Genomic DNA, 13,742 nt, shown 5'->3' on the forward strand with positions numbered 1-13,742 from the left:
AGGGCTAGCCATTTCTTCTAAAGGCTCCCTTGACATCTGTGTGTAGTCTTGTGCCTAGTCATAAAGGTCCCAATTTGGCATTGGGTGGGATGACTGCCCCATAAGGCTAGGGCTGCAAATTTGTGCACTACAATTTAAATCAGTGGCATCTGAGTAAGAATTAATAGGATTGGATTGCGGAAGTCTAGAATGGTGCCTTTGTTGTGTACCCCTCCTTTGAAGGGTGGGGGTGGAGATTCAGTGGGAGAGTACATTTTCTAAAGTCTTACTAGTTAGGATTGGAGCATTCCTACTTGGGCTTCCTGCGTTAAAGGAAATATTTTCCCACATTGAAGTAATTGGTACTCCAAATGGTAATCTTTCCTGTAGTGTGGGGAAAAGTCAGCACTTCTGGCAGGAGACACCCTGCAGAGGTTGAGATGGAAACAATGAAAGGATCAGAAGACCGGGGCAGGGGGAGTGTCTTTGGCTCCATAGAGAAATAATAATCCCAGCCAATTGTTTCCCTTGCAGCATCAGGGAACACATCCCCACAATTTCACATGAACAGCTCCTTCACCTTGCCAGAGGACACTCCTATAAGTGAGTAGAGGAGAGAACCTTGACCCAGACAGCAAGAAGTAAAGGCAAATGATTCATTTGTGGAAATGGTAGTCCTTGCATATACCCTGGTCTTACTTGAGAAGAAAGAGATGGATCCATGCATCCTCTTTTACCGGGGTAGCAATCAGGTGTTTCAGTTGAGATCTTGGCCTGGTTTGGGCACTGAGACCACCTGGGTCACCCTGTGGGATGAACTATACTGGAAGAGAGGCAGGGGGCAACCCTCTTGGTTCCCCTGGACCTCTGAATGGCTTTAATTACCACTGACTGTGGTATCCTTCTGGGATGCCCATCCGAAGTTGGGAGCAGGCAGCACTGCTTTGCAGAATTCCAATCTTGTCTGTATGGTTGATCCCAGAAGGTGGTGTTGGGACATTTGTGTCTGGCCACATGGAACCTCCATTACAAGATTCCTCAGGGTTTGATCTTATCCCCTGTGCTATATAACGTCTACATGAAATTGCTGAGTGGGATCATCTAGAGTTTGGGACTGTGTTGTCATCAGTATGTAGATGACACATAACTCTGTTTCACCTTTTCATCTTCATCAGTTGCGGCAGTAGGCATGACTGTGCAGGTGCCTTACAGTGGTACTGGACAGGATGACAGCTAATAAACTGAAGCTAAATCCAGACAAGACAGAGATGCTGTTTGTGGGTGCTTCTTCTGTCTGGATATGTGGTGCTATATTAATTCTGGAGGAGGCTTTAGAATCTGGAGGAAGAATTGGTTTTGGAGCATGGGAGTATTCCTGAATCCACTACTGTCACAGGAGACACAGGTGGTCTCTGTGGTGCAGAGTGCTTTTTACCAGCTTAGTCTGGTAACCCAGCCCCATACTTATGTGGATATAGATACTAGCCTGGCATCAGTGATCTATGACAAGATAAAAAGTGTGAAGCATTCACTGGAAAAATAAAAAGGAGGTCAAAAACCAGAATGCTGGAAAGATATGGCTTTATTCTGTGCACAAAGGCATCTAATAATTTCTTGTATATAAAAAAAGATGAATTTCTGTATAAAATATATCAAAGCCCAACGTGTTTCAGCCTGTGTAGTCAAGCCTTCATCAGGGGCTACAATACAAAATAATGAATATTCTTTAAAAAAACATACTAACAACTTAAACACACATATTCATTTTTAGAAGGACACAGTTACAATTACAAAAATTGCTTTCATAATTCTCAAAATATAATTACAAAACTCTAACAACTTAAATACATACTGACAACTTAAACACACTCATTTTCATTTCTAGGAGGATACAGTTACAGCCAAATGTTGCTTTCATTATATATCAAAATATGGTTGCAAAACTTTAACAACTTAAAAACATATCTTATTCTGAAAGACAAATCACAGAATAATATTGCAGTCAATATTGCTTCAATATTTTCAAAATATACTTACAAAATAAATTCTTCTGTGAAGTATTATGACAACCTGGTATTTTCCTTATTGCTGTTGTCATGTAAAGCAAACTGAAACCCAAATTCAAAGAAATATAGAACTCTATAGCATGTAATGAGTTGAACCTGCTTGATAATTACTTCACCACACCTGACTTGAGTTGACTATGTTTGTTCTGAATTAGAGTAGATGTAACAGATTGAATTCCTCATTTAACCCATTAGGAATCATAGTGTCTAGTTCCAAAATCCAATATAATTCTCTATGCAATAAATTATCTATGTTTCTTCCAAAAACCTTTTCCAAAATGGTCTGGAAAGTCCAGCTGGCACAGAACGTAGCAGTGAGATTGCTAAATGGGATCAAGCATTCAGAACATATTAGGTTGGCCATCGCTCATTTGCATTGGTTGCCATTGTGAGTATGTTGCCTGACCCAGTTCAAGGTGCTGATTTTAACCTATAAAAGCCTTATGTGGCTTTGGACCCTAGTACCTGAAGGAACGCCTCTTCCCATATGAGCCTCCCCAGGCTTTAAGATAATCTATGGAAGTCTTCCTCAGATTACTCTCATCTGCTAAAATGTGAATGGCGGCAACAAGAGAGAAAGTCCACCTTCTTTGGTCTTCTGCTTTGGGAATACTGTTCCCGGAGGGAAGTCACCTGCTGTTGCTCACTTTAGGTGCCTGGCAAGGACTTTCGTTTCTCTCCCAGGCTTTGAGTAGCTTTAGCAGTTTAGTAGCATTTACAGTGTTAATAGTTTTTTCGGGTCCTTAGAGTTTGCCATCTTTTCTCTGCCGGTGGTTTAATATGGTTAATTGGGCATATTATTTTCTGAATGGGGATTCTGTGAGTATTTAGTCTTCTGTCTAAAGTGGGACTTTGACATTGGTGTCTGCTTCATGATGTTGATTTATGTATTAAATAATATTGTATCTGGCATTGCATATTTTTGTTTTCATTGCTAGCTGTATACAGGCACCTTGCATTTGGTGACACAAAATTTGAATACTAATGATAATGATAATAATACCCAGGCTATGGGATGCAATAGGATGAGGGGTTAAGAAAGCTCAAAAACATTCTGGACTGCTTCTCCTTTGAAAAGTGTGTCCCTGTAGGGACGATGAATCAGAGAAAAGAGGTGACTGTTGTAATTATGTCATTCCAACGTGGCTGGTCTGATTAAATCCTCCTGACCATCACTCGCTACTTCTGGTCCTCATTTCTCATTGCAGAAGCCTGGGTTTTTCAGCTGGTGGCTGTGGATGCTGAAGGGGATACCTTGACCTATAGCTTAGAGGGTGTCTATGCCTACTACTTCTCTGTCAACAGTGAATCAGGCAATGTGACATTGGAGCAAACAGTGGATTATGAGGTAAGGATGACAAAGAGAATTAAGGAATTTAACAGGGGAGAGATAGAACGCCCAGGCAAAGCCAGTAAACTCTCTTCCGTCTGAACATTTTGCAAGTGAATTCTTGTAAAGATTTGTACTGATGTCAACTGATCATTGTGAACTGGAACAAGAAGACATGAACATATAACACTGGGTCTGGCCCAACTGCACTGGCTACCAATTTGTTTCCAGGCCCAGCTCAGATTTTGACCTCTAAAGCCTTATACAGCTTTGGATCCCTATACTTAAAGGACCACCTTTCTTAATATGAACTTCCCTGGTCCACAAGATTGTCATCTGAGGCCCTTCTCTGTGTGCCATCTCTGGGGGAGGTCCAGAGGGTGGCAACGAGAAAACTGGTCTTTTCTGTAATAGCTTCCCATTTATGAATGCTCTCCCCAATGAGGCCCACTTGGCACCAATCCTGTCATCATTTTGGTAATAGCCATTATTTGTTTTTGTTTTCCTGTGCATTTTGCCAGTGCCAGTGCTATGATACTGTATCTATTTTTATTATGTTTATGTGATTTTATTTAATAAAATTTTATTATTATTATTATCATTTATTTATTTACTTTGGTTTGGGACTTTTTTAGTGGGAAGCGATATATAAATTTAATAAACCTAAACCTAAATCTCATTGTAGACTAGAGAAACCATTTCTTGTGTAATAAGTCCTGCTCCTTTTTCTAATATTCACATATCCGAGTAGTTTCCTTCCACTTTGCTCCCTCCCTGTGTGAATGCTATTACATTTTCTGTAAATTCTCAGCACCTCTGATTGGATGACAGTTTGTGGAGAGGGGTTTAATAGGGATGGCATCCCATCAGGTATGGATTTTCATATAAAACAGACGTATATGCATGTGTGTCAGTGTCAAACTAGTGTGCTTGTCTGGATCAATACTGGATGACGCTTTAATATAATCAGACCAGAGCATTAGGCAAAGCCTCTTCGGCTAGTCCCCCATGAGGACAAAGAATGCACCAGGGTCATCCGTGGAACTAGACTGCCAGGAACATGTCTGCAGAAGAAAGTGGCAGAGCTAAGATTCAAACATGGAATAGAAAGGAAGACAAGGGTGGCAGACTGGTGTTAGAAGAATCATGAGGAATGCTGAGACTGTATCAAGAGGGTATGGATGAAATGGACATACGTTGTCCGGTATATTTACACTGATATTTCCTAGGCTGAAGAGCTGCCATGTTTCCTGAATGCAAGCCATTTTTTGTAAGAGGAGACCTGCAACAACAAAAGTTTATGTTGTACTTGGAGTCCAGAGAAATGTTGCTCTGGAACGTATAAGTGAGACATTCACAGCTGGCTTTTAAAAGATCATTCTTCTGTTCGGTTTGGTATTTCCTTGCAGACAGGACTGTGGGGATCTTGTGGAGTTCATCTATTGTGCTTTTACCTGCTGCCAGCTGGGCTCACATCTACATGTTAAAATAAAGTTGTTGCTATAATCTGAAATAAATGTAACCAAGGTGCTTTTGGTATATTCTCAGAAACACCTGGCTCATGAGATCACTATGCCTGAAAATAGAAGCTTCCCTCCCACCTACAAAGGACAACATGGTTTTATCTTGGGAATAAGCTGTACATTGGATGATACCAGTTTTAGATTTCAGGGAACTGGATGCTAGACAGATATATTTGGTTTGTTCTCTAGCTAGCTCTGAACAAAATGCCTTGATAATTTATTTGAACCCTGGGAAACAATTGAATCTTGTCCCAATAGAACAGTGATTTTAATTTCTAACTAAGGACGATTTATTAGGTTTATTTTCACATATGCCTTTTTAAATCTTCTCTTTTTTTTACTCTCAATAAATCTTTCCAATGGTTCGAAGTTATCCATTTTGTTATGGAATGTTCACACACTCTAGCAAAAACCTATATATTGTATATGGGTATGCGTATGTGTATTTGCATATGTATTAGGGTATGCATTAGATTTGGATAAATTCTGAATCCTGAGGTCAGAGAGAATACCCAGAGACATTTGGGGCTTGTATGGGGAAAGCAGAATCTGTACAAGGCTACATAAGTCAAAGCAGGGCCCCATAAACATGGTATGATGTTTTGGTATAACGCCTCACACATCCAGACATGAAAAAAATTGTTTTGACAGACAAGCATCTCCGAAAATTGAAATGCCTCTAAGCTTACCATAAGACAGGGTAGCAAATGTGGTGCCCTCCTGATCCTGCAGGCTACAACTCCCATCAGCTCCAGTTAGTATGGGCTATAGCCAGGAACGATGGGAGTTGTAGGACATCACATTGGCTATCCCTGGAATAAGGAATAATGCAGGATAGGATGATAGGGAAAGGAAGAACAAACTTCAGCATGGGGAGAGGGCAGAAGGAGAGCTCCCTTGTGATTGACAGGTCAAGCTTGTAAGTAGAGGCAATTATTTTACTTAGAAAGTAAATCCCTTTCAGTTCACCTCCCACAAAAATAAATCAAATTTAAAGATGCCTAGTGGTAATCGGCGGTAACACGGCCGAAGCTCTGCTCACAACCGGAGTTCAATTCCAACGAAAGGAGGAAGTCGAATCTCCGGTAAAAGGGGTCGAGGTCCACTCAGCCTTCCATCCATCCGTGGTCGGTAAAATGAGTACCCGGCATACACTGGGAGGTAAAGAAAGGCCGGGGAAGGAACTGGCAATCCCACCCCATATATACGGTCTGCCTTGTAAACGTCACAAGACGTCACCCTAAGAGTCAGAAACGACTTGCACTATAAGTGCGGGGACACCTTTACCTTTAGTGCCAAAGTCATTGGACCTATTTATCTGCAGTTTGGTGGCTTTGTTACCCATATCGGCAATTGCCCACAAAACACAAGTTAGAGATTAAGTAATTCATTTTGTTAACCACCTCAAAACAGTAAGTAATGGCTGCCCTTGCATTGCAAGAAAACTACTGCCACTATTCTTCTAAAATTTGACAGGATTCACGACCAACAAAGGGGTGACCTTGCCTGCAAATTGTATCCAATTCTGCACCAAAATTAAAAAGTTATACATTTTGAAAAAGTCCCTCGACCTATTTGCCTCTAAATTAGCAGACTCTTGAGGGGCTACCATGCCTGCAAATGTCATCTATTTTTGTCAGAAAGAAAAAAAATCTGAGCTCAGGAGTAGCAGACAATTACTGAATGAGTTGAAGAAATGTTACCCAATTCCCATTTGTCCCACATGCTTGCTCTAAGAATTCCCTGCCTCTTTCAGACATGCAAGAAAAGAGGCACCCCAAACTAATCTGGCTTTGGGAAAGAGGTCTTTTGATAGGACAGGTGGTGTTGCCATGCCTCTTTATCAAAGTACTTCTGCTTTATATTTTGCCTTCTAGCAAAGAAAAGTTATTATCCTTGATGCTGGAGTGACAGATGGTAAAAGTGTAAAGGTAAGTGAGGAAACATGCTGGGGAATTGATAAGACTGATGCTGTGCATGCGGCAGAGATCCATCAGGGGAACCTGTCTGTGGAAGGGATATGGAAGGTGGCAGCCGCTCCAGTTCTCAGTGGTGAGGAGCAGCATCTTCTGGAGTAAACAGGGGCTGACTAAGTAATTCTCACTACACCTATGTTTGCTGAGATCTAAAGCACCTAATCATGAAATGAGACAAAGTTCAGCACAACCAGAGAAGGTGGCTGTAAGGTGACCAGATGCAAAGGAAGACAGGGCTTCTGAACCATTAATAGCTGTGTAGAAGAATAAATGTTTGCTTGTGTGGCCTTTCTCAGCCTTCCATGATAAGCAGTACCTGCTGAAGTTCCCCTTCTACCTAGCTATAAAGGCCCAGAAGCCTTTTAAATCTGGTAACCATATCCCTAAAGCTCAGGCTTTCTCCATCCTTGTATGGAATCCTGGGGTGTTGAAACCCCTCTGTCTTGTCTGTCAACATCACTGTGCATCTCTTCTTTCCTCAACAGATCTATAAAAAAATCACCATCATTATAGAAGACCGGAATGACAATAAGCCAATATTCCAGAAGGAGCCCTATTTTACTGATGTCCTTGAGGTACCTGTGCCTACTTGATCTCATGCCCTGAGTTATTCTACAGACTTCTCTTCTTTGTGGGAATGTGTCCACTCCTCTCCATTCCATTCCCCAGTTTGGGAAGTTTACAATGGAAGCAATGCAGTATCCTAGCCATGCTGTAATTTAAGGAACCTGTCCTTTCTGGTTAGATGTGCAGGGCAGCCATCTCTGAGGAATAATTCACAAAGTGGCCCATTGTAACTGTGTGCCTTGTGCCACATGGGAAGCTACTTGGGAGAAGCATCTTCCTACCCAATTTGGCTAATTTCAGCCAATCTTATTGTAACTCCACTACTTGCTTTCCAAGCATACACTGTGTGAACCGTCCCCAACATGGTACCCTCCAGATGTTCCGGACCACAACTCTCATCATCCCTTAATAATAATAATAATAATAATAATAATAATAATAATAATAATAATAATAATATATTTTATTTCTGTGTCGCCTATCTGTCCGAGTTAAGGACACTCTAGGCGACGTACAACAATATAAATACACAATATACATATTAAAACAGCAATCAGAACAAACTAAAACCAACCTTCCGTTTAACATCATAAAACTAATCCACCCCAATCCCATAGGCCTGCCTGAATAGCCAGGTCTTTAAGGCTCAGCGGAACCCCATCAGGTAGGGATGCGCCGAAGGTCAAAGGGAAGGGAATTCCAGAGGGTGGGGGCCACAATCGAAAATGCCCTCTCTCTGGTCCGCACCAGCCTAGCTGTTTTAACCGGTGGGACCGAGAGAAGGTCTTGTATGGCTGATCTTGTCAGGCGGCATACTTGGTGATTCTGGAGGCGCTCCTTCAGATAAACTGGGCCGAAACCGTATAGGGTTTTAAAGGTCAACACCAACACCTTGAATTGGGCCCGGTAGACAACTGGTAGCCAGTGAAGATCTATTAGCACTGGAGTGATATGATCACAGCGACGGCTATGCTTAATCAAGCGCGCCGCCGCATTCTGTACCAGCTGTAACTTCCGGACCGTTTTCAAGGGTAACCCCATGTAGAGCGCATTACAGTAGTCTAAGCGAGAGGAGACCAGGGCATGTATCATGCGAGGGAGTAGATGAACAGGAAGGTAGGGTCACAGTCTCTGTATCAGATGCAATTGATACCAAGCTGCCCTGCTCACTGCCGAAATCTGAGCCTCCAAGGACAGTTGGGAGTCAAGCATGACCCCGAGGCTTGGTCTTTCAGGGGCCATGCTGGCTAGGGCTGATGGGAGTTGTAGTCCAAAACATCTGGAGGGCAGCAGGTTGAGGAGGGCTGCCCTATAGTATTGCCATGACTGTTGAGACTGTGTAGTGAATTTAAATGATTTGTATTTTTCCATATGATCCCTTCCCAATGGAAATTAGAAAGAACTGCTACCTGTTTTAAGTAAGTGGGGTTCTAGGAACTTCCAGGAACTGAAGCACCAATAACTCATCTCACCTCAAGGTATGTCCAGAGCAAAAGAAGGGATAGGTTAGAGACGTTTGCTTTGCTCAATATCTAGGCTTGGTTGGATGAATCAAAATCAGAGCTCCTGCATAATGTCTGCTACTTTTACTAGTGCCCTTCAACAAGTAGACTAAAACGATATCCAATCCCCAGTAATGACAATAGTCTTGGGTAAACAACTGAAAGACCTCTCTGGTCAGGATGAACTAAGTATCAGGGAGTCATTGAAATTTGTGTACCAGGATGATAGCTCCTGTTCTCCTCCCTCACCTCCATCTCTCCAAACTGGCTTGCCATATCTTCTCTGTTTCAGAATACAAGAATTGGTTCCCCAATCTATACGGTCTTGGCTATGGACATGGACACTGGAAATGCTGGACGGGTATCTTACACAATTGAAGAAGTGAGTGTCATATTATAAAGGGGAGGGAGAATTCCATGAATACCAGATATAGATGAAAGGTACAAGGAGCTGATTCACACAGAGTGAGCTGGTCCAGTGCTATCTAGCCTGCCTAACAGTGTCTCTCCAGTGGCTCAGACAGGAATTTTTTCCTCAGCTGGATGCCTGAGATCTTTGAAATGGGAATGGCCAGGGCTGAACCTGAGACTCTATACATACCGTTACACTCATCCCATTTCTCTGAGCATGTCTAATCCCTTTTAAAACCATCCAAGTTGGGGCCATCACTACTCTTGAATGGCTTAATTCATGGAGCCTAATGCTGTCAGTGTCTACTAGTCATGATGGCTGTATACTATTTCTAGTATCAGGGGCAATATGCTTCTGAAAACCAGTTGCTGGAGACCACAAATGGGAGAAGAGAAGGCTATTGCATGTCTTGCTTGTAGGCTTCCCATAAGCATCTGGTTGACCATTGTGGGGAAAAAGATGCCAGACTTGAACAGGTCTGTAATCTGACCCAGCAAGGCTCTTCTTAAGTAATGGAATTTCTGAGTATAATGCTCCTAAGCATCTCCATCCCAGGGAAGGAAGTAGCTTAGGAAGTCCCATCTTTAAGCAGAATGAGGCAGTCTGCCGCAGGTGACAGTTCTTAGGCTACCATCAAAAGATAGCAAGTCATTGATTTATTCAGGTTCTTACTACATTTTTACCATAATAGGGGAAAACAGTTTGGATTGTCTTCTGAGCTGTCATCCAACCACTCTCAGGACATTTTTGTGTGTTGAAGATATAGGATGTAAAATATACCAAATAAATAAAATCTTCATCATCTGATTTATAACATCTGCAGGAAGTGGCCACCAAGTCATTCTTGGGAGAGCGTTTGCTCTTTTGTTCCAGGCCAAACCCTTGTTTGCTTTGTCACTGCTCATAACTATACTGTATGCAAAACATCCACAGGTCAACCCAAACGATGCGGAGAATCACTGGCTCTTCTACATCCTCTACAATGGGACTGTTGTGCTGAACGGTTCACTCAGCTACAATAACAAGAGCACTTTCTACCGAATCAAGATCTTAGCTACGGTGAGGCTCAGTCAATGACAAGCTGAGAAGAAGAAGAGGAAGCACCTTGACTCTGTGGGGCATTTATAAGAAAAATGAGCAGCGTAGTTGAGTGCGGTGACCTCCAGTGGAACTGATTAACCATGTGTTTGAATTACAGAAGTGGGCCAGGTGGGCCCTACCATTAGGCAGGATGAGGTGCCTGCCTCAGGTGGAAGATGCTAGGGAGTGGGGAGTGGCAGCAAAATATTGGAGGACAGATCTGTGACCTGCTCTGTGTCTCCCTAAGCCAACTTGCTGCTTTCAGGTGCAGTGGAGGACAATGACCCATCACCAGGGCTAAAGTCTGATTTTGCTGACAGTCCACTAGGCAGTACATGGAATGCTAGAGGTGGTAGGGGAATCTTGTCTGTGAAATGAATGGACATGGCTAACTTAGCTCCACTTATTGCAATGGGCCTGATCTGAGTAGAACTTTGTTGTAGACAACCCTTTAATTCTTGTTATTGTAAACCGCTTTGAGATTCTTTATAGTAAGCAGTTTAGAAATTGATCAAATAAACAAATAAATGTATTAATGGTGGTACCCACCACTGGCAGGTTTAGCTGCTCTTATTTTATTTTTACAAATAATGCCTGTTTTTAAAGTAATTTTATGAAATCTGTATTTTGCACCCCCGCTGAGATGGGTGGGTTATAAATGCTTGTAATAATAATTGAAAAAATGATTTGGCTAACATTAGGACATGTCAGTTGTGGGTCTTGAGTATTTTATGGGAGTTGTTATATGCCTTCAAGTCAATTACGACTTATGGCGACCCTATGAATCAGCGACCTCCAATAGCATCTGTTGCAAACCACCCTGTTCAGATCTTGTAAGTTCAGGTCTGTGGCTTCCTTTATGGAATCAATCCATCTCTTGTTTGGTCTTCCTCTTTTTCTACTCCCTTCTGTTTTTCCCAGCGTCATTGTCTTTTCTAGTGAATCATGTCTTCTCAATATGTGTCCAACATATGATAAACTCAGTTTCATCATTTTAGCTTCTAATTATAGTTCTGGTTTAATTTGTTCTAACACTCAATTATTTGTCTTTTTCGGAGTCCATGGTTTGCACAAAGGTCTTCTCCAACACCACATTTCAAATTAGTTGATTTTTCTCTTATCCACTTTTTTCACTGTCCAACTTTCACATCCATACAGTATTCATTTAAAATCATTACTGGTTTCTGCTAGTAGTATGGTATCGTCTGCATATCTTAAATTATTGACATTTCTCCCTCCAGTTTTCACACCTCTTTCATCTTGGTCCTGTCAGCTCTACACTGCATCAGCAGTGTCAGGGGGGGGGCGGAAATTCCTGGGTCTTTGGCAGGGAAGGAAAGTCCTTAGCCAGCAGTCGGGTTGTAAATCTGCCAGGCCTATCCGAAGCGTACTTGCCGAGTCAGAAGTCCAGAAGCGAGGTCAGTGGAGGTCCGGGATCAATTGCCAAGGAGGTCAGTCAAAGAGATGCTGCAGGGAAACTAGGTCTACACAAAGCCACGCCTGACGTTGCAGTCAGCAACAAGCTGCAGCCAAGGTGTGCCTTATAAAGAGCAGGATGGACAGCAGGTGTGAGCCCTCAGCGTTTGGGCCTTAAGGGGGCAGGCCTGCCTCTCTTCTGCCTGACCTTCTGCTGTCTACGTTCTGCAGGTGAGGGGGGAGTATCCTGTTCACTGTCTGTGTCTGGCTGCAGGGCCTCTGCTGTCCCTGGGGTGCTCTGCAGCTGAGGGGCAGAAGGAGCTGGATTCTCAGGAGGCTCCTCCGTGTCTCCTGCTGCTTCTGGGTCTGCTGCTGTTACTCCCGAGTCGTCCTCATCTGAGGAGTCCTCTGACGGGGCCATGACAGGTCCAATCCCACTTTCCGTATGATATGTACTGCGTATAGATTGAACAAAAAGGGTGATAAAACACACCCTGTCTCACACCTTTTTCAATTGGGAACCAATCGGTTTCTCCATATTCTGTCCTTAGTATAGGTTGTGTCCAGAGTATAGGTTGTGCATCAGGACAATCAGATGCTGCGGCACCCCCATTTGTTTTAAAGCATTCCATAGTTTTTCATGATCTACGCAGTCAAAGGCTTTGCTGTAATCTATAAAGCACAGGGTGATTTTCTTCTGAAATTCCTTGGTCCGTTCCATTATCCAACGTATGTTTGCGATATGATCTCTGGTACCTCTTCCGTTTCTAAATCCAGCTTAGACATCTGGCACTTCTCACTCCATATATAGTATGAGCCTTTGTTGTAGAATCTTGAGTATTATTTTCCTTGCATGGGATATTAAGGCAATGGTTTGATAATTACTACATTCCCTGGGATCCCCTTTCTTTGGAATTGGAATGCATATTGAACACTTCCTGTCTGTGGGCCATTGTTTTCTTATCCACATTTGTTGATAACTTTTTGTCAAAATTTGTACAGATTCAGTCTCAGTAGGCTGTAGTAAGTCTATTGGTATGCCATCTGTTCCTGATGTTTTGTTTCTTCCAAGTGGTTTAAGAGCAGCTTTCACCTCATTCTAAAATTTCTGGTTCTTCATCATATGGTTCCTCCATGAATGAATCTGTCATCCTGGCATCTCTTTTATAGAGTTCTTCAGTGTATTGCTTCCATCTTCCTTTTATTTCATCTCGGTCAGTCAGTGTGTTCCCCTGTTGATTCTTCAACATCCCTACTCTTGGTTTAAATTTCCCTTTCATTTCTCTAATCTTTTTGAATAGGGCTCTTGTTCTACCCTTTTTGTTGTCCTCTTCTATTTCTATATAATAATCATTCTCTTTGTCCCTACGTACTAGTCGCTGTATTGTTGCATTTAGGGTTCTGATCATGTTTCTATCTCTTCTTGCTTTTGCTTTTCTTCTCTCTTGAACCATTTTAAGAGTTTCTTCAGTCATCCATTGAGGTCTTTCTCTTTTTAACTAGAGGTATTGTCTTTTTGCTTTCTTCCCTGATAATGTATCTGACTTCACTCCATAGTTCTTCTGGTTCTCTGTCAACTAAGTTTAAAGCCTCAAATCTGTTCCTTGTTTGATCTTTGGATACTCTGTTCATAGGGTTTTTGTGGTAGAGGTAAGAGATTATGGAAGTATTTCTCCCATAATCTGAGCACTGGATTAGCCCAACTAGTTTTCAAGAAATGTGAGATGATACTAACATTGTAGGTAGCCACTCCTACATCAGTACTATGCTTTTATCCATGCCTTTTTGCTTCTTCCTTTTCATTTCTTACCTTTTAAGATGCATTAGATTACTTGGGTATTTGTATTCAGCAGCAGCAGGACATCATTACAAAAGAAAAAGAAAAAAGTCA

The 13,742-nt window shown here is 42.1% G+C and overlaps 2 protein-coding genes across 5 annotated transcripts in view; one reads left to right on the plus strand and one right to left on the minus strand.

Moving 5' to 3' along the window:
* Window positions 1–2,054, minus strand: part of RNF44 (ring finger protein 44) — a 113,092-nt gene extending 111,038 nt beyond the window's left edge. Inside the window, exon 1 of the mRNA XM_061617546.1 lies at window positions 2,017–2,054. The gene's annotated coding sequence lies outside the window, so the exon portion shown is untranslated. The remainder of the gene's footprint in view (window positions 1–2,016) is intronic.
* The window catches only part of CDHR2 (cadherin related family member 2), a 42,288-nt gene that overhangs the window by 6,014 nt on the left and 22,532 nt on the right, over window positions 1–13,742 (plus strand). For 2 of the 4 annotated variants that reach the window (XM_061617539.1, XM_061617542.1), the window contains exons 3-8: window positions 514–582; window positions 3,254–3,393; window positions 6,776–6,829; window positions 7,360–7,449; window positions 9,236–9,325; window positions 10,289–10,414. In XM_061617539.1, the coding sequence (XP_061473523.1) occupies window positions 514–582; window positions 3,254–3,393; window positions 6,776–6,829; window positions 7,360–7,449; window positions 9,236–9,325; window positions 10,289–10,414 (569 nt within the window). Of the gene's footprint in view, window positions 1–513; window positions 583–2,579; window positions 2,698–3,253; window positions 3,394–6,775; window positions 6,830–7,359; window positions 7,450–9,235; window positions 9,326–10,288; window positions 10,415–13,742 lie in introns of those variants that run through there. The other 2 variants (XM_061617541.1, XM_061617540.1) reach the window with 2 other exon arrangements.

This window comes from Rhineura floridana, chromosome 3 (assembly GCF_030035675.1).
Source record: "Rhineura floridana isolate rRhiFlo1 chromosome 3, rRhiFlo1.hap2, whole genome shotgun sequence".
In the NCBI taxonomy this organism is placed as follows: Eukaryota; Metazoa; Chordata; class Lepidosauria; order Squamata; family Rhineuridae; genus Rhineura; species Rhineura floridana.